The sequence below is a fragment of the Protopterus annectens genome, chromosome 4.part0, assembly GCF_019279795.1.
Source record: "Protopterus annectens isolate FY-2018-M chromosome 4.part0, PAN1.0, whole genome shotgun sequence".
NCBI lineage: Eukaryota > Metazoa > Chordata > Ceratodontiformes > Protopteridae > Protopterus > Protopterus annectens.
The window spans coordinates 700,176,772-700,203,542 of NC_056733.1; the positions used below are offsets into that span (position 1 = coordinate 700,176,772).

At 40.2% G+C, this 26,771-nt stretch overlaps 1 protein-coding gene across 1 annotated transcript in view; it reads left to right on the forward strand.

Moving 5' to 3' along the window:
* The window catches only part of LOC122800133 (guanylate-binding protein 1-like), a 155,281-nt gene that overhangs the window by 51,547 nt on the left and 76,963 nt on the right, over positions 1-26,771 (forward strand). Inside the window, exon 3 of the mRNA XM_044069653.1 lies at positions 26,570-26,672. Within this exon, the coding sequence (XP_043925588.1) occupies positions 26,570-26,672 (103 nt within the window). The remainder of the gene's footprint in view (positions 1-26,569; positions 26,673-26,771) is intronic.

A 26,771-nucleotide genomic window follows, 5' to 3' on the forward strand; every position in this document is an offset into this window, starting at 1 on the left:
GTAAGGATGACAATCTAACACTCCTCACTACATCTTTTTACCTTTCTAGCTTTCTGCCCGCTAACTATAGCTAGTTTTTCTGTTTCTGCTGAGGGTAGTCAGCCAGACAATGATAGAACTGTGAGTGTCGTGACGCTCTACCGACTTGTACTCATTAAACCATGGTATCTGTTTGAAACAACAACTGTTTTTACTCCATGACATCAGTAAGACAGAATTTTACATATCTGTACAAACACCATCCTCATCATTTCTGAAAACTGGTGTTGAATTAAGTCAGCCTAAGCATGCCTGTCAAGCTTGCACAATTCTACATTGTCTACCTTTCCTAGTCTATAGATACTGTGTGACACCTACAAACCGCATTTGTGGTCCAAACAAATGAGAACATCAGTCACCAAAGTAGTGACAAATGTGTCAGGTTCCAATTTCATATCCTTTATGATTTTTCTATCATATATAGAATGTATATTTGCACTCACTAAGTTTTATAACGGCATTCTTTAAAAAGTGGTCTCGAGTTTCAGGCATTTCTCCCTTGCTGTTTTCGGCTTGCTGTGGAACTGTTTAAGAAAGCAGGTGAGAAATGTCTCTGAAGACTTTCACACCATGGCAAAGCTTTACGAGGGTGTCATCAAGCAGAACTCAAAGCACTTGGGCTAAAACATTTACATAATGCATCTTGAAAAGGATTATAGCTAACACACATACATTTTTGGATATCGCCTGGTTCTCTTACTATTTCAGGTACTGAGTGTAGAATCTGGTTGCAATAATACGCAAGTACCCTTGTTTTCTTTTTCCTTCCCATTTCTCTTTCTCTGTGTGTAATACAACTAATCTATCTCTCCTCTTTTCTCTCACTGACACTGTTTTTGTATGACATCATATTTGTTAACTAATTTCTAAAAGGTAAGAGATGCAACATAGCTGCGAGTATAAATATGTAAATATGATTGTTGAAATATCAGAGCAAAGTGTTTGTTTATATACTTGAGGTTCTCAGTTTTCATTTCCCTTTAGTTTATAAGTTTATACTTCCAATTGTTCCTAAGGCTGTAATTAATCATGCCAGGTCAATGACTTAATATCCATTGTATGAACTATATGCGCTCAACAATTCTTTTGTCTTTGTCTTTTAAAAGTTTAAAAAAAAAATTATTTTCTGTTTTTCTGAATGTACTTCAGTGTAACCATATGTGACGTACTGTCATTTATTTTTTCTGTATATATTATATTGTAATATTTCTAACAATACTTGTATTTTACCAAGTGTTTTTCATTGTGGATCTTTTTTCCTTGGGCCACTGTTGAAAGGAGACTCTTTTTCTATGGCCCATTTGATCTAGCCTGGTGAACAAACCAGATAAGTAAGGAAATAAATAAATAAATAAATAAAAGTGTCTAATTATAACAAACAGGCTATAAAGAGTAATTTGATATAAATCTGTGGAACCTCTGCAAGGAATATGGAAAAAAAAAATAATGAGATCAGTACAGAGCTATAAACAAACAGATGACATAAATCTCTAAAATTACCGCCACTGACCACTCAAAGAAAAGCAGTGTCATCAGATAGCTTAGTCATGTGTGGGACATACACTGTTGGCTTTAATCTGATGTTGCATCCCTAGTATCTGGAAACAGACCTGATAGACCTATAAGCAGAAGGAGACGTCTGTTCACTGGCACAGTAATCCTTGAGGCGCAGCAGAGAATGCAGCTGTAGTAATACTGGTTACGTGTTTTTGTATACATGGGTGAATTTGTACACATCGAATACACCCATTGTCAACATGCTAAATATTGGTTCCCTATTAGAAGACCAAAGACACATTCTTTCAAATGCATCTTGGTCGAACTCAAAAGCTTGAAATGGCAAAATATCGAATCGTTTTTGAACATCCTCTTCTGGAATTTGAATCTACTTGGCTGCCGCTGCTTTTTAGCACCAGTGCAGCCTGCAGTTAAGTCTCAAGTATGGTATATTTGGTGAGGTGGTACAGGCATGCCCCAATTATTGGGGGTGTAAATGTGTTTAAATGCTTAAAATTTTATAATGTTTTTGTTGAAATTTTGTTTTTTTTCCCGAAAAAAAACTGTTCGGGTTGTGAGCTTCGCTGTTTAGGTCGTTCGGAGGGTGTCGATTAATCACCATTTGCTTTTTTAAGCATTCGGTGATCTAATATAGACCCTAAATATCGATGTCTTTATGTCAAAACTATGTACATCAACAAGTAACTATGGGTACCCTGATAAACAGCCTTGATGCACTCAGAAAAGAAAAAACAAAACATATAAAACATCATTTTTTGCAAGAGCAATCCCTTCTTCATCCTCATGTGGGTGCTGACCCCCTACACCTCCTACTAATTATATATACTAACTCAGATCACACAAATATGGGGAGGGGTATATTCCCCAACCATGGGAATTTTTTGATCTTGGCCACCTGTCAAGCAACTGTTTAGCCAGTCATAAATGGTTGACTAAGTCACGCACTCAGTCAATGGAATGGAACCCATATATATGTTGTCAGTATCATAATCATAGGCTTATGAGCACTATTATGATACTATGATCTGTGTGTAATGTGTCATACCTTCATAACCTGAATCCATTCTACTAAACACCTGTCCAGCCATGGGTCAATACTTTCCTCTATGTAAATGACTTTGACATGGGATATCACTGGACCACACGTGAAGAAGGTCACAGACTATGACCAACATGTGGAGCTGGTGTGCAGCACTCATTACCACAGCCTGACATGTAGCTGTGAGAAGTGGTTATGCTGCTGTATATGTGTTTTGTTAGGGACATCCTGTAATTAAGATAACACTACTGGACCTACCAGTGGAAATCTTGTATGTATGTGAAAATGGTAAAAAATGTTTCCAATCATTACAAGTATTTTGCTGAGTGAAGCAGACTCAGCATATGCATACCCTTTACTGTATCAGCAGGTTGGTTTGCATGCCACCCTGATCAATCACAAGTAACTGTTTGACTTTGATCTCAGTTCTTCCTTTGTCAGGATACTTGTTTCTGTCATTTGGTGCATAATAGCTCTGTGTAGAGGAAAGCTGTTGTCCAACATTCATTTGCCAAGTGTTTCTCAAGGAAGTTCATCATCTTTGCTCAATTTTGAAAAATCTTTCTGCACCATAGGACTTGAGTACATGAATCACACAATTTCTCATCCTCCTTGGTAATTAACTTCAAGATTCATAGCCTTCTTATCCTTCTTCGTATGTGATTTTATAATTCACAGGCTCACTTATTCTCCATTTGAATCAGACATTTCAGGAATTCTTAAATACATCTGTGGAAGACATTTTATATATATATATATATATATATATATATATATATATATATATATATATAAAAGAGAGAGAGAGAGAGAATCTAGCCATGTTTTTCATAGTGTCTGGGTGTCTATTATAACTGAATCATATGTCCTTCCAAAAATGCTATTCTTAAACTAGCCAACTCTTCTGCTTGTTTTTTTCCCTGGAGGTATAACCCAGTGCAGAAAGAGCCCATCATAACCCTGATGTACACCACCAGCTCAAGTACTACTTGAAGAGACAGATAAACTGGATGTTTGCCTCCTAGCCAAAGAAGGACTGCAAATAGCTAAGCAAACCCTGTCCAAGTTGATTGCTAAAAGCATTGCCTTTTGCCATCAGGTGGGTAACCACAGTATGCAAAATTATATTGTCAGAGGTCAGTCTACAAAGAATGGCTGCTTCCAGTGTCTGTTTCAAGAATGTGCCCATTGTTGTTATTTGTTCCATTACAGCTTTGTTGCTTGCTCATTCCTTCAGCAAATGTTATTGCTTAGGCTATATTTAAAGGAATGGTTGAAAGGCAAAGACAGAAAGATAAAGAATATATTCATCAGACACCCTTCATAACGGATGCTGCTAGCAGCAACCTGCTCACCAGTCCACAGGACATCAAGGGCAGATGAGAGGAGTACTTTCAGCAGATTCAGATCAATAAAAGCTGCACAGAAGTTGTACTGCCCCAGACACAACCTATTATGAAAGAAACTGGAGCCCACCCTAGAAGAAGTAAGAGCACCACTTAGGGAAATTAAGTCAGGGGAAGTAGTGGGCTAAGATAAGGTCATAGTACATATAATTAAGATGTTGGCTGAGTTGGGGAGATATGGCTCCAGAGGGTATTCATAGCTCTGTAGAGAGAAAGGAATATCCTAGATGACTGGAGAACAAGCATACTACTGCCAGTGCTCAGGAAGAAAGGGCCATTCATGAGTGTAGGCAGTACAGACGTATCAAACTCATCACATTGCATGAAAGTTCTGGAGATGTGATTGATAAGTGAATATCCAGAGTAGTACAAAGCAAGATAGGAGATGAGAAGTTTGGATTCAGATCAGGATGCAGGACAACTGCATGTGGTGAGACAAATAGATGAGAAAAACCTAGAGATCAGAAAGTGTTCGACATGGCATGCCTAGACTTGGAAACAAGGTTCCAAGAAAGCTGATTTGGATAGTCCTGCAATGGTTTGAAATCCCAGAAACATTTTTAGAATTAGTGCAGGCTGTGAACAATGACCCAGTAACACAATTATGAACAGTGTTTGGACTCATAGAGTTGTTTCCAGTTGGAGTCAGTGTGCATCAGGGTTCTGAGCCCACTGCTGTTCATACTGGTGATGGATTACATTAGCCAACAGGTTGGCAGGAAGAGATCAACAAAGCTGTTGTATGCAGATAATATGGAATTACATGCAGACTCTGAACAAGACCTTCAGTAGATAATAGGGGAATGAAATGCCAAACTGAAGGCATTTGTGATGAACCTGAGTACATTTAAGGCAGTTGTAATTGTGGCAAATGGGGGGGATTAGAAGAAACTGAGAACTGAGGAAAATAGTGGAACAGGTTTGTAGCTTCAGTTATCTGAGAGGGGTGACTGAGGAGAAGGAATGTCTAAAGGAGAGGGTTGAAACTTGAAACGGTGGCTACAGCCCAATGGTCCAGAGTTTCAGGGGTAGTATTTGACAGAAGAATGCCAAACAACTAAAAGTAATGTATACAAAATAGTGGTGTGACTGGTACTACTGTGTGGTACAGAAACTTTGGTAATAAAGGCAGAGCAGTTGAAGAAACTAGAGGGGATGGAGATGAAGTGCCTGAGATGGGTGATAGGATGAACACTGTGGAATAAATTAATAAATGAGAACATCAGAGCAGAATCCTATGTAGGTCTAATTTCAGAGAAGTTCAAAGAGAACACATTACAGTAGTTCAGGCACATGTGCAGGAAAGCAGATCACAGTGTTGTGAAAAAGATTTGGGGCAGATGGGAAGAAGACAGGAGGATTTGAAGGCATCCAGCAAAGGGATAGATGAGTTATGTGACAGAAGACCTATGACAGTCAGACATGACTGTCAAAGAAGGTAGGAGAGAGATGGTGATAGTTAATGCAATACTCTGACCCCATAGAGAAAATTGAGAAAAAAGGGTTGATGATGATGGTGACTATGTTTCTAGGAATATGGCTTTATTTGACATATCAGTGTTTTATAGTTTGGCCTTCTAAGCCCTTGCTTGTTTGACCTTCCTTGACTATCCTCCACTTCCAGCTTCTAGTCGTGGTTTAATTTGTGCTGCTTGATATTCTTCCTAATGGTTACCAACAGCAAAGTTGAAACAATAAAGAAAGCACAGCAGGAAAGGCACAGCATACTGGAAAGTGATAAGCAATTCTGAAGGAAATACCCTGCAAGCCAACTTCCTATGTAACTCTAAAAAAAGCACAACAAAAATTAAGCTTTAAGGTAAAGGGAAACTAAACAGGAGATATGGGTACAAGTACTGGAGAAACAATAGACAGGTGACATTGTGGGGGACCCAAATAATATGTAAATTTGTCAGGTAATTTCAAGACTAATAACAAAAAGAAGCCATGGCAAATAAACAAACTAATAACAAAATGAAGGTAATCTCAAGAATTATATAGGTTAGATGGACCAATAAATGAGAGAGATCTGATACATTTCATGATGAGGGAGGAAACTGCACAGTTGACATATGCTCAAACTAATAAGTTAATGAGACCAATAACTATGGAGGAGTTGGAGAAGTTGTTAATAGTTTTTTTTTAATTGGGAAACCTCAAGGGCTGGATGGAAATCCCATGGAGTTATGTAATAAAGATAGGAAGAACATGTTAGATAGGCATCTACCAGTCTTGAAGCAAGTGAGTCTTACCCAGGAGGTCCCCTCCTCCTCATGGAAGGGGGTAGTAATAACCTGTATTCTTAAACCAGTGAAAAATCCATTTGTTCTAAATCAAGATAATAAAATCTTATTGTCAACCTTGGCTGCGAGACACACATTATAATTGTACAAACAATACAGCGAGGCAGCAGTCTGAGATATGAATGTGCCTGAAGTTGTTCTCCTTCAAGGATGTGCTCGGGAAGGTCATCCTTGATACTTCCTTCTGTGGGAGGTCTTCTTTGGGATAGCTTCACAGGACTTGGTGGAAGGTCTCCAAAAAGAGGAAGCAAACCATTGTATAGCACCTTTAAGACTGGCCATTAGCCCAGTTTGTTTCTTCCATGCTTAGGTCCTACACAGAAAAGGGTTCCAAGTCAGAATCAAGTCACTTCCACAGAGCTTGTGCTATACACCTAGAATGTACTTTTCAGTGCTGATGTACAGACAGACCTTCATCTGGGAAGAGGACTGAGGTTCTATTACTACCTCTTCTTAGTTCTATATGTTATGGGAGACTTCCTTTCCATCCCTGACATCCATAGGCACATATTTAGTACCAAGCCAAGTTCAAGATGGTGAAGCATCAAACGTCATACATCTGCTGCCTCTGGACATTTCAATGATTTGCCTTAAACCAATGCATTTTTTGTCACATTTTATTTATTTTTGTTTACTTCTAACATTTTTATTTGATGCATTTCTGGGGAACAACAGAAGATTCTTCAGCATATCATACAGTCAGTTAAGTCACAGGGGTCTGAATGGCAAGATGACAGAGGCTCGAATGAAGAAATTATGAGGTCCAAATGAAGAGATGACGGGGTCCAAATGGAGAGATGATAGTGGTCCAAATGGAGAGATGATTGGGGTCTGAATGGAGACATGATAAGTCAGCAAGCAAAGGAGAGTAATATTGCTGAAACTAAAGTCATCCTCAAGTCTTGGTGAGTACTGTCATGAGGTGGACCCTGTTTCTCACAAAATCTCACTAAGATGACACTGATATATAGACTGTCTTTTATACAGCATATATCAAGGACAGAAGTAAGTCAAAAATTAAAAAAGATAGCTGGGTGCACACGACCCAGGATAAAAAAGTGCCCAATCCTGGTAGGTACATTGGTACCAGGACAGGAAAAAAATGACAGTGTAGAATCCTCAAAATATGGAAACATTCCTACAATGGGTCCAGGCCATGTTCAGAGGGAGGATGCCCTCTCAATTATAGAAGGAAGGTGCAGTCCATAAAAAATCCCAATAACTGATATGCCAAAGAAGAGCCATAAATACAATAGAGTGGACTATTGAGGATAAGAAAGAAAATATGTATTGTTACTACTATGTAACAAGCCCAGAATTTCCAGACACAAGATTATACAAAAAGATTAAGATAGAAATTAGAGGAAAGAAAAATACTTCCACAACAAAAATTGTCAGAAGCTTTGAATTAAAAAGTATGTTCATTAATACAATAGATTTGTGAAAAACATTATATAGACCAAGAAACCTTGATCCATTTGGAAAAAGAAGCATATGAGGAAATTTGAAAATATAAATAACTGATTTAGAGAATTTTGAAAGGTATAAAAAAGAAATATGGACATGGAAAAGAAACAGAGATTTGATATGGTGCAATATTTATGCGAAGTTGAAATCCAAATTAATCAATACAGAAAAAGGCAACCCTAAATATATTCAAAGAGAAATTCAAGTAAAGGCATCCAGATATGGAAAATGTCACAATAAAAATAACATCACAAAGAGGAAATTTAGAAAAGTAGATTAGTAAAGTAGAAGTTAAAACAAATAGCAGTTGAAGTTATGGAATGCCTGCAAAGTGAACTATTCGGTGTAGAAGGTCCAACAGGTTACATCACAGCATGATGAAATGAGTCCCCAAAGTAAGGTGAAATATGAAGATCGGGAGACATCTGAAGAAGAAATATGAACATGGGAAAGAAAAAGATTTAATATAGTGTAATATTTATGCAATGGCAAAAGCAAAACTAATCAATACAAAAAGAGCAGCACCAAAGATATTTGAAGAGAAATACAGACAAATGAATCCAGACATGGAAAATGTTACAATTCAAAAAATAAGAAGCCAAAGAGGAAAAGTAGAAAAGAAGATTAGTAATGGAGAAGTTAAAGAAACAGAAAAAATAAATTTTGTACTCACCGTAACGTTCCATGTTTGTTGTCCATAATCTCGCCTTCATTCTTGACAGTTGGGTTTGGAACCGAGCATCGGTTCCAATTCAGCCTAATACTAAAGCTCGAGAGCTTCCACTGGCTCGCGGCTATCCCCTATCCCATGATGCCTGATGAGAGTTCCCCAGATCTTGTTTGCAAATACTAAAGAATATGAATTATCAAAACATAAAGAGGTCACACTATTCCCTAGCCTATGCGTCATGAATCGAGAAGGGAATCAAACAACTCATGACCAATTCCATAAGCTTTCCTCTTGATCCTGCAGGTAGGGGGGAAGGAGTGTGAGATGCAAGAATGAAAGTGAGATTATGGACAACAAACATGGAACGTTATGGTGAATACATAACTTCTTTATGTTATGCTGTCCCATCTCGTCTTCATTCTTGATGGATGGGGCAGTGTCCCCAGCACCTTCTTTCTCGGGTGGCTTAAGAGAATAAACTCTTCAGAACAGTGGAACCAAAGGAAGCCCTATTCTGGGAGGCCACATCTACTTTGTAATGAGTGATAAAGGTATGAGGAGTAACCCATGTGACTGCAGCACAAATTGAATCCAGCGGGAGTCTGGCCTGAAAGGCAGTGGAGGTCAACATAGCTCTAGTCAAATGGCCTCAAATTTTTCCTGTTAGTTGCTTTTGCTGAGAGGTATATACATATGAAATGGTATCTGTGAGCCATTTAGATAAAGTGACTTTTGACACCAGAGCTCCTTTCTTGTTATCTGAGAAGGAAACAAATAATTGATCAGATTTTCTAAACTCATTTGTCCTATGTAAATAGAAACGCAATTGTCTATGGACATCCAGTTGGTGGAGCTTATACTCTGCCTTGTTGCCATAGTTGGGGAAAAAAGACAGGTACATCAATAGACTGATTTAAGTTGGACTCAGAGCATACTTTGGGCAGAAAGGAAGGATTTGTTCTCAGAGAGACTCTGTCTTTGTGAAAACCAAATAAGGAGGACGAATAGACAGGACTTGAAGTTCTGAAACCCTCCTGGCAGAAGTAATGGCTGTTAAGAAAATTGTCTTCCATGTTAGAAATTTTAGCAGGCAAGATGAAGCTCATTCAAATGGAGAAGGAATCATTTTAGCAAGTACCAAATTTAGATACCAAGGAGGTGGCGGCTCTCTTATTGGAGGTCTTAATAGGAATGTACCCTTCAGAAAAGCCTTGCATAATCTGTGAGGCATAACACCAGATCCCTTGTCTCCTACATGGAAGTTTGAAATGGCAGCAAGTTGTACTCGTACAGTGGCTGCAGCTGCACCTTGATTGAAAATTTCTGCTAAAAATTCAAGAATTGAAGAAATAGGGGCTGTAAAGGAATGTATATAATTTTTGGCAGTCCAGCAAGAAAACCTTTTCCATTTGCTAGCATACAGTTTTCTAGTTGAAATCTTGTGAAATGAGACCAGAATGTGTTGCACCACAGGGGAAATATTTGGAAGCCTGGCTAGGATGGGAAGTGGAGTAACCAAGCTGTCAGCTTGAGTGTCTGAACAGAGGGGTAGAGCATCCTTGACTGATGAGTCAGAAGATCCGGAACTGGGTCCAGGATCCAAAGCTCCTCTTGAAGATGGGGCCAGAAGAAAGAGAACCAGATTTGTTGAGGCCAGTATGGAGCAATGAGAATTAGTTTGCAACTCAATGACTTTGCTTTCTGAAGAACTTTGGGTATCAATGGAAACTGGGGAAAAGCATAAAGTAGTCCCGGAGGCCAATCGTGAGCAAGTGCATCCCTTGGTGACTCCACTGAGGGGGGGTTAGGGCAAGGTAGCTGCTGCATTTAGCATTCATGGAACTGGCAAAGAGGTTACAGCAAGGCTGGCCCCACCTGCGAGAAATTTGGTTCGCAACTTCTTGTTTCAGGGACCACTCGTGAGGCATAAGAATTGCTCGGCTTAACTTGTCCGCTATCACGTTGGATTTCTCTGGAATGTGTGTTGCAGTCAGAAAATGTTGAGAAGCAATTGCCCGTTGCCACACTCTCTGAGCATCTTGACACAGGGGGTAGGATCTGGTTCCACCTTGTTTGTTGATGTACCACACCACGGACATGCTGTATGTCTGTATCGCAATCGTACCTATTGGAAGAGAGCTCTGAAATGCTTGCAATGCCAGAAGCACTGCCCTCATCTCTAAGACATTGATATGCAAGAGTTATTTGTGTTCCTGCCAAATCCCTTGGACTGTCTGTCCCAGATAATGCCCCCCCCCACCCTATCTGGGATATGCAAATGGTCACTGTAGCTGGGGGAGGACAAATGGTCTGCCTATCATCACCTGCATGGACTGAAGCCACCAACATAGGTCCTTCTTGCAGGAATCCATAATGAGGCTCTTGTGTGACATGGGTAACTCCTGCATGGACCACTGAGCAAAGAGAAGCCACTGAAATACTCTCATGTGTAAACATGCCAGTGGGACTAATGTTATCACAGCTGCCATCGACCCCAGAACCTTGAGAACAAACTTTGCCTGCACCCTTCTTCTCAAGAGCAAGATTGATACCTGATAGTGCAGTGTTTGCACCCTTTCTTGAGGCAATCTTGCTACCATGTCTTTTGTGTTTATCTGCTCCTATGAATGAAAATGCTGTGAAGGCAACTAGGCAGATTTTTCATAATTTATGATAATGTCCAGCTTTGAGCATAGATGTATAGTGGTGTCCCTTGCCTTGGTCAGTAGATGCTGGGTGGTGTCAATGAGGAGGCAGTTGTCTAAGTATGGAAACACCTGGAATCCTAGCCATCTCAGGTGAGCCATGACTACTGTCATGCATTTGGTAAACACTCTGGGAGCTGTAGTGAGTCCGAAGGGCAGAGCTCTGAATTGGTAATGACTGGCTCCCAGCTGGAAGCGTAGGTATCTCCTGGATTACCTGTCCATCTTTGTATGGTAGTACACATTTGGAAGCTCGACGGAGCACATCCAATTGTCTTTTCCAAAAAAGGGAGTATGGACTGTAGTGTCACCATCCGGAACTTTGTTTTTTTGACAGACTTGTTTCTGCTGAGATCAAAAATAGGCCTCCAGTCCCTGTCTTCTTTGGAACTAAAAAGAACCTTGAGTAAGTTCTGGATCCGATTTGGTCTGCAGGGATTTTTTTGGATGACTCTTTTTTCTAGCATCCTTTGAATTTCTAGGATTGCTTGATCCCTTTGACAGGGTAGAATGTCTGGGATTTATCTTGCTGATGTGGGAGGAGTAGAAAAGGGCATGATGTATCCCCTGGATATAATCGACTGTACCCATTTGTCTTGGGTGATACTTAGCCAGGCTGTTGGGTACAGCAATAGTCTGCCCCAATTGCCTCCAGAGGTGGGCAGGCCTTTCAGGAACGCTGAAAGGGCCTGCCAGAGAAGGTATTTCTGTCACCCTGATTCTGTGGACCCCCTCTGCCATGAAGGTAGCATCTTCCATTGTTATTTACCCCTCTGCCCCTGGGAGAAAATTCACCACGTGCATCTGGCGAAGATCTTTGGGATTTCCAGAACCACATTTTTCTGCCCTTCTGGCCATTGGGATAAGGCCTGGTAGGGACGGAAAAACATACTCCCATGGCAGACAGAGTTTTGTCATCTTGCTCACACCTGGTCACAGTCTTTTTAACCTTTGGCCCGAACAAGGATGAGCCGTCAAAAGGGGCATTTATACAGGAAGACTTAAAGGGTTCAGCAAACTAACAAAGGTGCATCCAGGAATGTCATCTGAGAGCTATTCCCATGACTGCTGCCCTGCTCGTTCCATCTGCTGCATATGAGATGAGACGCATGGAGGAGTTCACTGTAGAATTCAAGGTCGCAAGCTGAGAAGTTACATTGTCTGGTCCTCCCTCAGCTGAAGCACCTTGTAGGGAATTTCCTAACTCTTTCAGGAGATCCCTCAGATTTTGGGTGAAATGGGATAAACAGTTCAGCAACTTGAGTGTGAAGGCCACTGAGGAAAACATACACTTCCAGTATCTGTCCATTGTTCAGGATTCCTTATTTGGCAGATGGACAGATGAAGAAGTCTCCACTAGTTCCTTCTTGGTGGCCGCCACCACCACCATAGCATCTACATGAAAACCTTTGAATAAAAACTCCTTATCATCAGGGGATGTAATAAACTTGTTGGGTCTCCTCGGAACAGGTTCCACAGATTCTGGAGTGCCCCATGCCTTTCGACTGACTACACCCAGGCGTTTGTCGAAAGGTGGAGACAGCCAAGAGGTGGAGGGTCGAGATCTGAATGCTTCCAGGTATACAGACATCTACAGAAGGGGAAAGTCTTCCAACCACCTCTCTGTTTCAGGATCTCTAGGATGTCTGAAAATGAGACATCCTCAGATGGTGATCATGGGGACCCTTCTGAATCCTCTAAGTCTGTATCTGATGTGACAGACTCAGGGGAGTCCAAATGCTTCCTCTTACAAGTTCTCTTCTGAGGGGATCTCCTCTGAGGGGTACTCTGGGGAGGTTTCATAAGAGAGGGGGTCACCCATTAGGGCCTCCTGAGGCATTGGTTCTCTATGCTTGGGCTGAAGGGATGATACTCAGGATGACACTGGTCCTTTAGGGGGAAGAGTAGCTGGAGCCGAGGGTGGAGCAGTCTGTGGAGACAGCACACTTCCCATCACCTCGAAGGCACCGTGGTCCCAGCCTGAGACAACCACCAGCTCCGAGGAACCTGGAGATCCCTCTTGTGCCAAGGAGGATGGCCCCGAGGCTCATGTCGGCACTGAACTCACTTGCGCCGAGGCCCCAAGAGGAAGAATTGGATCCAACAAGGGCCTGACCCGACTCACCTCCCCGGACCTGATGAGGGAGTGTCTGCTCCCAGACCATTCAATGGAAGACGGCATCAATGGGTCAGAGCAGAAGTCAGGGATGATATACCAGTGGTGGTTTATGGACCTGACAGTTCCACCGCACAAATTTCCAGGCACTCTGGCTCCAAGCTCATCCAAGTCAGAGGAGGAACAGAAAACAAGACAGGCACAGTAGTCAGCTCCACTTCCATCTGGGCTGGACATGTGAGAATTTTGGCTAAGGCTGATGTGTGGAGCAACCTCTTGACCACCTGCTCCACATCATCTGAGAGGCTCCTGGATGATCGAGAGGACATATTGGACAATTTATGGCTACCAGCTACCGATTGCAACAGGGGTGACTTGGGCACTGAATAGACCAGTTCCAAGGTCAGGGACCAGCTCCTTTTGTGGCTCCAAGTTGACTCTAATAAAACTGGTGGAGACGATGGAGCTGTGGTCTTTTCAGGTCTGATGGCCTTCTGATCTGAAGATGCATGCTTAGACTTCTTAGCCGGCTCAGACACCGGAGCCGAGGAAGAAGATATTTTAGTAGACTTTTCAGAAGAGGGAGACTGAGAGGATTTTGATGGCTGATTCCCTTCTACTACCACATTAACAGGACCTTTAAGTAGACCCCTCACAATGAGTTTGTTCTTGCATGGCAGATAGAGCAGGAGTCTTGCAGATGAATGGCACCTAAACAGTAAACACAGCTAGTGTGCCTGTCAGTCAGAGACATCTTCTGTGTGCACGAGTCACACTTTTTGAAGCCAGATTGTTTGGCTTCTTTAATTTTCTCACTAGAATCTTTAGACATTTTAGCAGTAAGAGCAAAACCTGTCACCCACTAACACCACTACAAACACTGCAAAAGGAAACAACTTTAACAACAAGTTTAACTACTACTTTTTTTTAACAGCTAGAAAAGAAAGTCTCTAACTTAAATGATGATCTCCTCTAGCCAGAGGAGATGTCTCTAACTAAAACGATGACACTCAGTAAAAAAGGGACTGCAAAAAGGAGAAAGGGAACCCTCTAAGTTAAACGGGCTAACAGAACTAGGACAAAAAAAATGAACCCTCTAATTCAAACGGGTTTTATGAGGATAAATTAAAGTTAAAGTTAATGAAAAGGGATAGAAGAAATGGGCCTGCAAGGGAAACAACAGCCCACACAACAAGACAAACCCCAAACAGCAGTAACACAGAGTCTAACTATTAACTCAATAACACACAAAAATGCTCTATTAGGATAAGGAGTGTATTAAAATACTTTACAACTCTAAGAAATGAGAAGTAGACCAAAAATCAAAAATTAGAAAAAACTTAGCCTGAGCCAGTGAAACAAAGCAAAAAACGAGATTTGGGGAACTCTCACCAGGCATCATGGGATAGGGGATTGCCTCGAGCCAGTGGAAGCTTACTATTAGGCTGAGTTGGAACCGATGCTCGGTTCTGAACCCAACCATCAAGAATGAAGGCGAGATGAGACAACATAACACCTGAGGTTACGGAGTACCTGTGAAGTGAAGGATTTAGAGTAGAAAATCTAACTCAGAAAACACTACAGCAGGATAGAGTAATGGATATCCAAATTAAGGAGAAACCAGTGGATCAGGAAGCAACTGATCAGCCACTGTAGGAAGATATTTTGGAGACTTCCACAGAAAACCAGTATAAACTTTCACCTGGAGCTTGACAGCAAGGGAAGGAACAGAAATCTGTGGCAACTCTGATGCAGTCAATGTTGAGAAGAGATAGACCAGTGAGTTTCCATATGATAGAGGACTGGATGACACAGGAGGAAATTTAAGAGAATGTGCCACAGGAAGATGTTATGGAACTTTATATAGAGCGCCCACAGGAAACAGAGAATTGTCCTCAGTTCAGAAGAAAATGAGCTAAGAGAAGAGTTGCTTGATTTAACAGAGAGAGACATATTAAGATCAATAAAAGAAATAGACTGCAGAAGGTCAATAAAACCCAAAAACTTAGAAGTTTGTTACAACAAATGAACACAGTAATTAGGACTGTCCATAGAGATCCATGCACTATAACATAATTAAACAGAATATACTACTGTGCAGCTAAATTAATAACTGATAAAGTTCTACCACAAGAACACAAGGTAATAAGGGAAAGGAAGTGGAGAAATCAAATATCATCACAGAAGTATTGAATAGAGAAAACTATAAAGCAATTAAGACAAGTAGTGTCCTGTTAGAAGAGTATAGAACAGGGAACAGATCAACAAAGATACTCAGAAAGATAGATGTGATAAAAGCAACATGTAGTATTAGAAGAGATCAGGATCTATCTTACACTATTGCAAATAACAAACTAAAAATCTCAGCACAGGTGGAAAAACTTAGAAGATACACAGATAAATATAAAGGAAAAGTACAAAATAAGAAATTTATTGATGAAAAAAAGTTCTACAGAGAATTGGGAAATAAGGCAAAAGAAATTGAAAGATCACCAAAAAAAGAAGAAATTGATACATTTTAGAGAAATATCTATGAAGATTCCATGGAACATAACAAAGATACTAAAAGGATAGAAAAAGTAAAAGAAAGAATAAGAAGTTCAAATGTACAGGGTGAGAAATGGGATGAAGTGATGGCTAAAGGTACTGAAATAAAGTTAAGGAAAGCCTCTAACTGGAAAACCCCAGGCCCAGATGCATTACCTAACTTATGGCTAAAAGTATTAACATCTTTGTATGAAGATTTACCCATAAGTAAATACTATTTATATACATACCCCCAAACAGACACCAGCCTGGTTAATAACAGGAAAAACAATGCTCTTACTTAATAGTGAACCTGCAAGTTATCCTAAAAATTATAGACCAATAACTTGCCAATGACATATAAACTATACACCAGAATTAAAACCCAATCATGGCAATAGAACAAAAGGACAATAAAAGAAAGTCATATGGAACAAAGCATCATTTGTTGCTAAATAAAGTCACAATGGAGAACTGTAAAAAAGGAAGAATCTAAGTATGGCATGGATTGACTACAAAAAAGCATTTAACAGTATCTCACATTCATGGATAAAAGTGCTTAAAATGTATAAGATGCACCCAACAGTGATCTGTTACATTATGGTGACCATGAAACAGTGGCAGACCACTTTGCAACTAAGCCATGATAAAGGATAAATTATTTTTCCAGGGATAAAAATCCAAAGGGGGTATTCCAGGGTGACTCTCTGTCACCACTGCTATTCTGTCTTGCCCTTAACCCATTAAGCTCCCTACTTAACAGATTAGGTCATGGCTATAATTTGGCTCCTAGAAAACAATATAGTTCAAAGACTTCTCATTTTCTCTTTGTTGGTGATTTAAAACTGTATAGCTCATCAGATGAGGAACTGAAAACACAACTGCAAGTAGTCAAAACTTTCTCAGATGATATTAAAATGCCATTTGGTCTTGATAAATGTGCAAAAGTGACTTTTAAAGCAGGAAAGCTGCAGCACCAAGAAAACATCAGTCTGGAACAAGAATGTGATATAAAGAAACTTGAGCAAGAAGGAGTTTATAAATATTTGGGAACTGATGAAGGATCAACAGTAAAACATGAACAAATGTGAATAAAACTCTGTAAGGAATATTTTAGAAGACTTAAATTAATCTTGAAAACAGCGTTTACATCTAGGAGCAAAATTCAAGCTATAACCCAATTTTCTCTCCCTGTCCTAACTTACAGCTTTGGAGTGATTGACTGGCCTGAAAAGGTGCTGGATAGATTAGACAGGAAAATAAGAAGGATGCTTCATGCTCATCAAATTATTTATAAAAATCAGTGCATACTAAGATTATATATTCCCCATTCTGAAGGAGGTACGGGCCTACTTGAAATTGATTATATGTATATATCTGCAGTTGTGGGACTGCACACATATTTGCTGACCTCACAAGACCTAAATGCAGTGAAAGTTTTGAAATATGAAGAGAATAAATCTAAGATGACTTCCCTGCTTAGTCTAGCAGAAGCATATCGGCGTCAAGGGAGAATGTAAATCAAACCAGAAGTTGATAAGAATCAGGCAACAACCAAATGTGCCAAAAAAAAAAAAAAAACAAAATAAAGAATATAAAGTGAAGGATGAGATGAGAAGGCAATAAATGGATAAAATGCATAAATATAGCTGCAAGTATAGAAAACTCCTGGAAGAACCTCATGTTGATCAGGATCAAAGGCAGGAATAGTTAAGGAGAGGCAAATTCAAACCAAAAGATGAAAGGTTAATATTGGTGGACCAAGTGCTATGGTCTACAAAGTCCAACGAACATGTGGGAGAAACAGACAAATGTAAGTTTTGTAAAACAGAACTGGTAAAAGTCGTACACCTTATTGCTGGTTGTGACATACTAATGGCAGAAGGACTGTATACTGAAAGGCATAATAATGTGGAAGGACTGCTGCACTGGGGATTGTGCAAACATTATGGTATTGCATTAGCTGAAAAACACAGGATAAATGAGCCACCAAGTATCATAGAAAATGATGAAGTCTATATTACATGGGATCACCCATTACCAACAGTTCAAAAGACAGATGCGAGAAAAGCAGATGTAGTGGTCCATGAAAAGAAGACAAAAGTAGCATTGATCTTTGAAATCTCTACACCCAGTAACTACAGTGTCTTGCATGCAGAGAGACATAACATTATAAAATATCAGGTTTTTCAGGAAGAAATGAGAGCAATGTGGAAGAAAGATACCCAGACAGTTCCAATAGTAGTAGGAGCAATGGGTCTTATAAAAAAGTATCTACAACCGTATTTAGATATGTTACACAAATTGCAGAAGGAGTCATCACTGGGCACACTGTGAGTGCTGTGAAGGGTACTTCTGGCTGACATCAAAGATTGAAAGAACACTAATTTCATGAACTTTAATCTCACTTTAACTTAGGAATGGGGTCCATTCCCATCATGGTATTAGAAACCCAAAAGATTTGGAGAAATTAAACGGGTTAGAGATTACTTAAATAATATTTCTGTTATTCTTCTAATGAAAGGTACATTCAATTTATAAGAACAGTGGCCAAAATAAATAATTCAGAAGAAATGATTCTCAAGATACAGGACCTAAACATTTCAGTACCAGTGTGCTTAGTTTACAGATTGCATTAATCCTACTTTGACTACATTTTCTAAACACCTTTATTAAATTATCACTTGTAACATAGGCAAACTTACATTTATAGAAAAGAAAACAAACCATATTAACATGTTCACGATTACAAACATTATATATCACACATTTTCTTAAGTACAATATAATCAAACCAACTTTAAATAACTTGATCAGTTCCTGACTTCCCTTAAACCTCATTCCTCCTCCGAAACATTTTTCTACGTGTATTGTTACCACAATTTTCAGTTTGTCCATGCAATTTCCTCCTTCCTTTTTCTAATGATCTGTTTCTTCCTCATCACTCCTGAGGAAAAAAAATGTTGGTGTCTGCTTGGGGTACAAAAACACCTATGCAAACACTTACAAGCAAAAAATATTAAATCTTCTACACTTTGTTGTATATTCGGGAGCCACACATATGTCTTCCCACTGTTTCCTTGTGAACTGCTTATCCAGTCTCTTACCAAATCCAGTCTCTCTTACCAATGTTTTCTAAACTCCTCTGATTGATTCCTGTAGTTATTGTGCAATATTTTGTATGCCATAATAATTATCCCTTTTTAACAGCAGTTTCTGTTCTAGATTCCACTAAATACTTTACTAGTGTAGGTCGTTCACTTAGGATTACCCTAACTCTTTCTCTTTGCCTGTACTCTGATATCAATCCCTGATAGGGAAGGCAAGCAGTAGTCTGAAGTTCAAATGCCTCCTTGGCCTCTTCCCATTCTATTTCATTTCCCTGTCTAGACATTTGCTCCCAATACCTTGATTACTTTATTAGTTTCCTTCAGTAAATTCCAGCCCCCTCTTCCCTAGTGTATGGACCCTTAATTGCAGTCAGTCCTATCTACAGAGTCTCCTTTCTCCATTCTTGTGTTGGCTTAGTTCCTAGAATACTTTCTGCTACTTTACGCATATAATATTCCATAGATGTTTTTTCATCACATTAATGTCTTGGGGGATCACATCAGAGGTTCACTTGATTAACTCTGGGTGAGCACCACTTTCTTTATTAAGTCCTGCCATTTGTTTTATCTTCTGTAGCTAACATGGTTGAAACCTTGCAGAAGTACCTTAACCTGGACTGCTTCCTACACTGCTTGTCTTGAATAATGAACTCGTGATCACAGAGAATCCTGTAAAGACAGTTGCAAACTTCAGTTGTGTACAATTTGGCTATCACTTTTTTTAAACGAAAATTATGGTCTGATGTCAGTTTTCATTTATTCCTTAACAGGTGGGTTTGGATCCGATCCTCGGTTCTGACTTATCTCATAGATACTAGAAACTCTCAAGTGCCTCCTTTACCCATAATGCTGTAGTCCTCTATCATACCTCATATCTCATTTGTCACCTTCACGTACTGACAAGGTCACTGTTAGCTCTCGAGCTTTAGTGTGGTATTTGTGAGTGAAATAGGATTTTTGTATTTTATTACCTTTTTCTACATATGTATTCCTCCCATATCCTTCCAGCACTTATTGGTGTATTCTTAGCTTACCATTGTTGGTAATTTTTATTTATTTCTTATATACCATTGTGTTAATCTCTTTAGTTACCATTGTTGGTAATTCTTTTATTCACTTTCTTCTTTTCTTTCTTCATTATAAAAATCTTGTATTTATGTTATTATTACTGTATTTATGTGCTCTTCTTCAATATGGCTGAAAAACCTTTGGGTTTTAAAAAATGTAAGGATTGTGGGGATAATATACCTCTCTATCTGATGTACATGATTCCTGTGTGTACTGCTTAGGCCCAGCTCATTTAACGGAGTCATGCAACATTTGCAAGGCCTTTAATCTACGGGTCTAAGACCACAAAAATAAGTTAACTCTAAAATGTTTATTACCTACCTCTTATCTGGAGACTTTATCTGGAGCTCAAGTCTCCAAGAAATTAGACAAGAGGGAGTCCAGAAAGTGTCCATCAGACCCTTCCAGATCCTTCACTCCTAGCACTGACCCTACTCCCGAACCTTCTCCCAAGGTTTCTAGGTGGTCAGATCTGAGTTCATCAAATCCAAAGACTAAACCCTCAGATCAGGCAGCTTCTGATAACAGATGCACATCATTGGATCTAACACACTCAGAAGTTCTTTAAGACCTGATATGCATCATCTCTAGATCCTGTTCCTTCTGGTCTACCATCACCCTTCCTAGAGGGACGCCAACATTGTAGGACACCTTCAGTGGCCTCTTCTTGTTCTTCCAGGAGTTTGACAGAAACAAATGTGGATGGAATGATGAAAAAATTTCTCTTGACACAAAATTCAAATGGGAGTTCTTCTGGCTCCTACCCCATTGGGTCTGGAGACCTTCACCAGTACCACTCCACCTGTTTTGGCTTCTTTTCCAATACAACCTTTGGCTTCAGAGCTCCTGGAGATGAGATTTCCAGAATTGTCCATGTCAGATTTGAAAATTATTGCATCTTTGGCTCCGATGCCTTCTCTGAGTGTACCTGCTCCGAGTGTGTCAGAGGAGGATGACTCTCAGAAACATAGCACCATTTCCGGATCCAAGGAGTTGGAGTCAGCTCCAAAGTTGTCAGAGCTGTCTCTGCCCCTTGCAGCCTCAGCTTTGGACAGTTTGGCTCTGACCTCTACCTCAGGTGGGCTGCCTTTGGGTCAGAGGGAGTTGATGGTCCAGAAGCATGTCTTCTTGGCACCATCAGCCTCTTTCTCCTTGGGGCATTTTGCCTTTGGGGTAGTGGACAGAGTGTTCTCTACTTCTAGAGGAAGTACTATTCACACCCCTTCAGATACATCTTCTCAATCTCATATGTCTTTGTGCCCTGAGCCGCAACACTCAACTCCACAGAGACAGCCAGCCCAAAGTCTCCAGACTACGCAGCAGGGTATACTTATAACTTCTGATACTTTGGAGCATCACGTCGAACATGTCCCTAAGAACAGAAAGTGCAAGAAGAGACACTTAGACTGTCCCCAAGAGTCAGTCACAAAAGACAGCAATTTTGATGAGGGGGAAGGATTCCCAAGATCACCACCTGATGACGTCTCTTTTGGAGACATCCTGGATATCCTCAAGCAAAGAGGTGGTGGGTCTACTGATAACCCTTCCCAAGAGGAATTGGTATTCCTATAAGCCACAAGGTCTGGCCCATCTACCTTCTGGGTTACTCTGCTTGTAAATGAACTCATTGATTTGATTTCTAGGCAGGCACAGAAGGAACCTGATGCTGGTGAGCTGATCCCCAAGAGACCAGAGAGAATCTTGATACCATTGAAAGGAAGACAATTTTGGAGCAAAGGAGTACCAGTATATGTCATGGTTATAGCAGTAGCCACAAAAAAGGAACTTGCAGAACAGAGTTCATCTGCCTACCCCCTAAACAGGGAGTCCAGGACATTGAACAGATTTGAGAAGCTTGTATATGCTTCAGCAATTTTTGTACTCATGCTGGAGAATTATATGACACACTTCACCAGACTTTAGATGTCTTTGATTAAAGAACTATCCAAATCTCTCTCTCTGGGACCATCACTTCTCAGGCAGAGACCTCTATTGCCTTACAGATGGCTACCCTTCAGTCCATTTTGAATTAATTCATTATGCTTATTTCACATGCAGCTGAAGGTACCACAAGAGTGAGGGGGTGTAGGCATTTCCATTATGAGACATGCCTGGATGTGCTTCTGTGATTTTGTAGAGCCGTTCAAGTCCTCCTTCATCAATACTTCTTTTGATTAAAATTCTTTGCTTGGCCCAAAGTTATAGACACACTATCCAGGTGTGAACAGGATGTTAAGACCCTGTCTGCAGTGGTCATACATTTTTCACCCCCTCAAAGAACCTTCTCTAGAAACAATGAGGTGGTTGAAAAATGTGGTTCAGAAAATCCCAGGGTCCTTTCTGTGAACATGTGGAGATAGTTCCCCCAGGGGCAGACTGAGAACTGTAATGGGGGACACTGCCCACATGGCAGAGGATGCCCACACAGAATCAAGGATCTAGGGACTCTTTCTCTGACAGATCCATTAGCACTCCTGAAAGCAGGCCCAATTGTCCACCTCTGGATGCAGTTGGGAGTTTTCTATCCCTGCACCAGAGAACCTGGCTAGACATTACAAACTATACATGGGTGCAGACGATTATTTCCAAAGGGTATATAATAACCCCCCCTTAACGGTAAACATAATTCCCAATGTTCCACCCAGTCAGAGGAAAGCAGCACCACTGGAAATAAAAAACCTGCTAGGAAAAAAGAGTCATCCAAAAGGTCTCCCCAGACAAGAAAGAGTCTAGAACTTACTCAAAATTCTTTTTAGTGCCAAAGAAAACAGGAGACTAATTTTGGATCTCAGAAATCTGGACAAATCAGTTCAGTATACAAAGTTCTGGATGGTCATGGTTCAGTCCATTTTGCCTTTCCTGCACAAGGATGACTGGATGTGCTGAACAGATTTTCCAGGATGCCTACTATCACATGAAAATGAACAGGTGATCCAGAAGATACTTATGCTTCTGGCTCAAGCCAGTCATTACCAGTTCAAAGTTCTAGCCTTTGGCCTCACCACAGCCCCCAGGGTGATCAGCAAATGCATGACAGTATAGCAACTCACTTGAGACTACAGGGATTCCAGCTGTTTTCTTACTTGGATGACTGGCTCATAACCACTTTGACCAGGCATCTTCTGATAAAAGCATGAGATTATGTACTCCATCTTTGCTCTCATCTAGGAATTACCATCAATCACAACAAATCTCAACTAGAACCATCTCAGATATTAGAGTTCATAGGGGCCTTGCTCAATATGGTATCAGTGACACCTTCCCTTCCTTTACCAAGGGTACAAACTATTTGATTTCAAGTCAAAAAGATAATTCAGTATTCCTCTCTATCAGCTCAACTGATTCTACAAGCCTTGTGGTCAATGTTCTTTGTGATAATTCTGGTTACATTAGCAAGATATCATATGAGAATTCTTCAATGGACCCTAGCAACTCAGTGGTCTATTCTGCACTAACCTATATCCACCCATATCAGAATAACTCAGGCATGCAAAAAATACCTCTTGTGGTGGATTCACTCAAATCAGATATTACAAGGCCTTCCCTTCATTCTTCTTCAGCCCAAAGCATCAGTGACCATGGATGCTTCCAAAACTGGGTGGGTGGCACTTCTTGGGGAAGACAGTCTAAGGCAACTGGTCACCCAAAGAGGCCACCATGCATATCAATGTCCTGGAAACAAAATCAGGACTCCTAGCATTGCAGGCCTTTCAAGACTCTCGTCCAGGACTATTGTGATTCATTCTTCCAATATGTCAGTGGTATGGTACATCAGCAAACACGGTGGAACCAGATCTTACCCGTTGTGTCGAGAAGCTCTCAGAGTGTGGCAATGGGCAATCTCATCCAGTTGATTTCTGACAGCAATGCACATTCCAGGGAAATCCAACATGATTGCAGACAAATTGAGCAGGTCCATTTTATTGCCTCACAAGTGGTCTCTCAACATGAAAGTTGTGGGAAAGATATTCTGCCAATGAGGCCAACCTTGCTGCAACCTCTTTGCATCTCCCCTCAGCAACAAGTGCAGCAAGTTCTTTGCCCTGATCCCCCCACCAAGGGAATCACTGAGAAAAGCTCTCCTCCACAATTGCCCCCCAGTCTCCTTTATACTTATCCCAACTCCTCTAATCCCCAAGTTTCTCCAGAAAGCATCTCAATTGAAGAGCACAGACATCCTCATTGCACATTATTGGCCTGGTCAGATTTGGTTCCCCTTTCTTTGGCCTCATCTAGTTCACACACCATGGATTCTGGGTCCAATTCCATATCTCCTGTCTCATCTGACAAGAATGATTCACCTGTACATTTCAGGCCTAAAGGTGACCGCATGGTTTCTCCACATCCATTAACAGCCAGAAAACCAAGCTTCTCCTTCCATGTACATTGCACTCTTTTATTTTCCCATAAAGCTTCCACTAGAAAAAGTTACAAAGGCAAATGGAAAAGATTTGTTTTTTGGGTACAACAAAGAGACACTGATCCTTTTTCAGCACCAGTACTTGAAGTTCTTGCATTTTCAGTGGCAATTGTTAAGTAAGGGGCAAGCTCCTCGACTGTTAAAGTTCTATTAGCTGCCATTTCTAATTTCCACATAGGTGTAAACGATTCCTCTTTAGTTTCTTCAAACCTTTGTAAATCCTTTATAAGGGGAACTTTTCTTCTTAGACCCCCTTTTAAAGATCCAACTTTGTCATGGGATTTGAATTTAGTATAACAAACTTTAACTCAATCTCCATTTGAACCATCAGCAAAGTGTGAACTAAAATTTTTAACCTGAAAAACTATCTTTTTAGTAGCTATAACCTCTGCCCAAAGAGTCACTGAACTTCAAGCCCTATCTTCTAAGCCTCCTTATTTAATTTTCCATAAAGATAGGGTGGCATTACAATCCAACCCATCCTTCCTTCCTAAGAAGGCGTAAGAATCCAACATCAAGTCAGTCTATTAATCTTCCATTTTTTTCCAAATTTCATGAAGAAAGAAGAATACATGTCACATTTGTTGAATGTTCACAGATAGTTACATTTCTGTTTGCATAGAATGAAAAACTTGAGAAAAACACATCAATTATTTGTTTCTTTTGTGGAATCAAACTTGGGCAAACCAGTTACTAAAGTTACTCTAGTCAATGGTTAATGAATTGCATTTCCTTTGTCTACAACAAATTAGGTATGTTCTTGTCGAAACCTTTAAGAGCCTATTCAACCAAGTCCATGGCAACTTCATCCGTAGTTTTATCCAGGTCTTCCATGAATGATATATGTGCGGCTGCAACTTGGGCTTACCATCATATCTTTACTACTCATTACAAATTGGATCTGGTCTCTAGGGTAAGAATAGCCTTCATCTCAACAGTGCACAGGAATATCCTTCCTTAGCGTCCTCCTGGGATTCAGGTAGCTGGGGACTCTGTCCCACTTGTTGAGGAATGAATGAAAATTGACAACATCAGATAAAGAAGTTACGTACACACCATAACATTCCAATTGTGTTGTCCACTTTCATTCTTCCTGAGCACTCCTTACTCCAGCCCCCTACTTTTTTGGGTTTTGATTTCTGAAAGAAGGAGAAGATAATAAGGGAACCAGCATTTGTCCCTTTGAGCTCCAGGTATTGGTTTCTCATTTTATAATTGTTTCTAAATTTCTATGAAGCTAAAAGTCCAGCAAACAAGATCTCTGGTATGGTAGGAGATTACAGCATTAGAGATTAGAAATTGCTCAGGGGTGATCTGTGTCTCACCTACAAGTCAATCTTGGACCCTGCCCTACTAGAGATGCTTCATATCCGTAAGTCTAACTTCTCACACTCTACCTGCTCAAAAGGCCTGAACCTAATATGTGACATTAATAAAACCTGCTAGAGAGACAGGTTTGTCTCCCAGTGGCTGCCCCGTCTTTGGAATAGACTTCCCATACACGTCAAACAGAGCATCTTGCTGACTGTCTTCAAACACAACCTTGATGAGTGGATGAGAAACTACAAATTTGTCCCAGGGGTACCACATGTGACCCTCACTGACAGGGGCAAAAGGTGCTGACTGAGATTTCTTTTAGAGGATAAACTCTTGGCTAGGCTTGTAAGGACCCCAGGGCCATTAGCATAGTAACCTCCTATGATCCTATGATCCCATTATGGGTAAGAGAGGACCTCAAGAACTTCCAGTATCCACAAGCTGTAAAAAGTGGCAGAGTTGGATCTGAGGTTCAGATTCAGATCCGAATCCACTTGTTGAGGAAGAATGAAAATGGGCAACACAGATGGAACATTATGGTAAGCACATAACTTCTTTTTTCTTATCTAAGATATAATTCTAAAAGTAGTTTCTTGAGTCCCTTGTGTACCCAAGACTGCCCAACTTCTCCTTGAAGCCACTCCCATGCACTGCCATGTTCATAACTAATAGTAAAATAGGTAAATAAATAAATGCATTTATAGTTTTATTTTGTAGCTGTAAAGTTGGTGTGGTAATGTGCTGCCATTCTCTGTATTCACTGTTTTCTTGGTTTATGTCAAAAGTATATTTTATCATGTTTTCAAACATTAAAAAAAAACATAAGTTAGCCACTTCCTGAAAGCTGCAATTTGTCTTTAAACAGACAGAAGACATCCTTCTGGAGTTCAAACATCAAAAGGCCGTAGAAGCAAATAATATTTTGACAATGGATAACAGTCTGACTGCACAAAAGAAAGAAATAGAAGGTAATCTAGTGAAATCTATTTGAAACATTGTTTTTTTTTCTTTCTTTGTTTTTATAACTTTTCCAGTTCAGAAAAAAATGAATAACAGGTATGCATCCC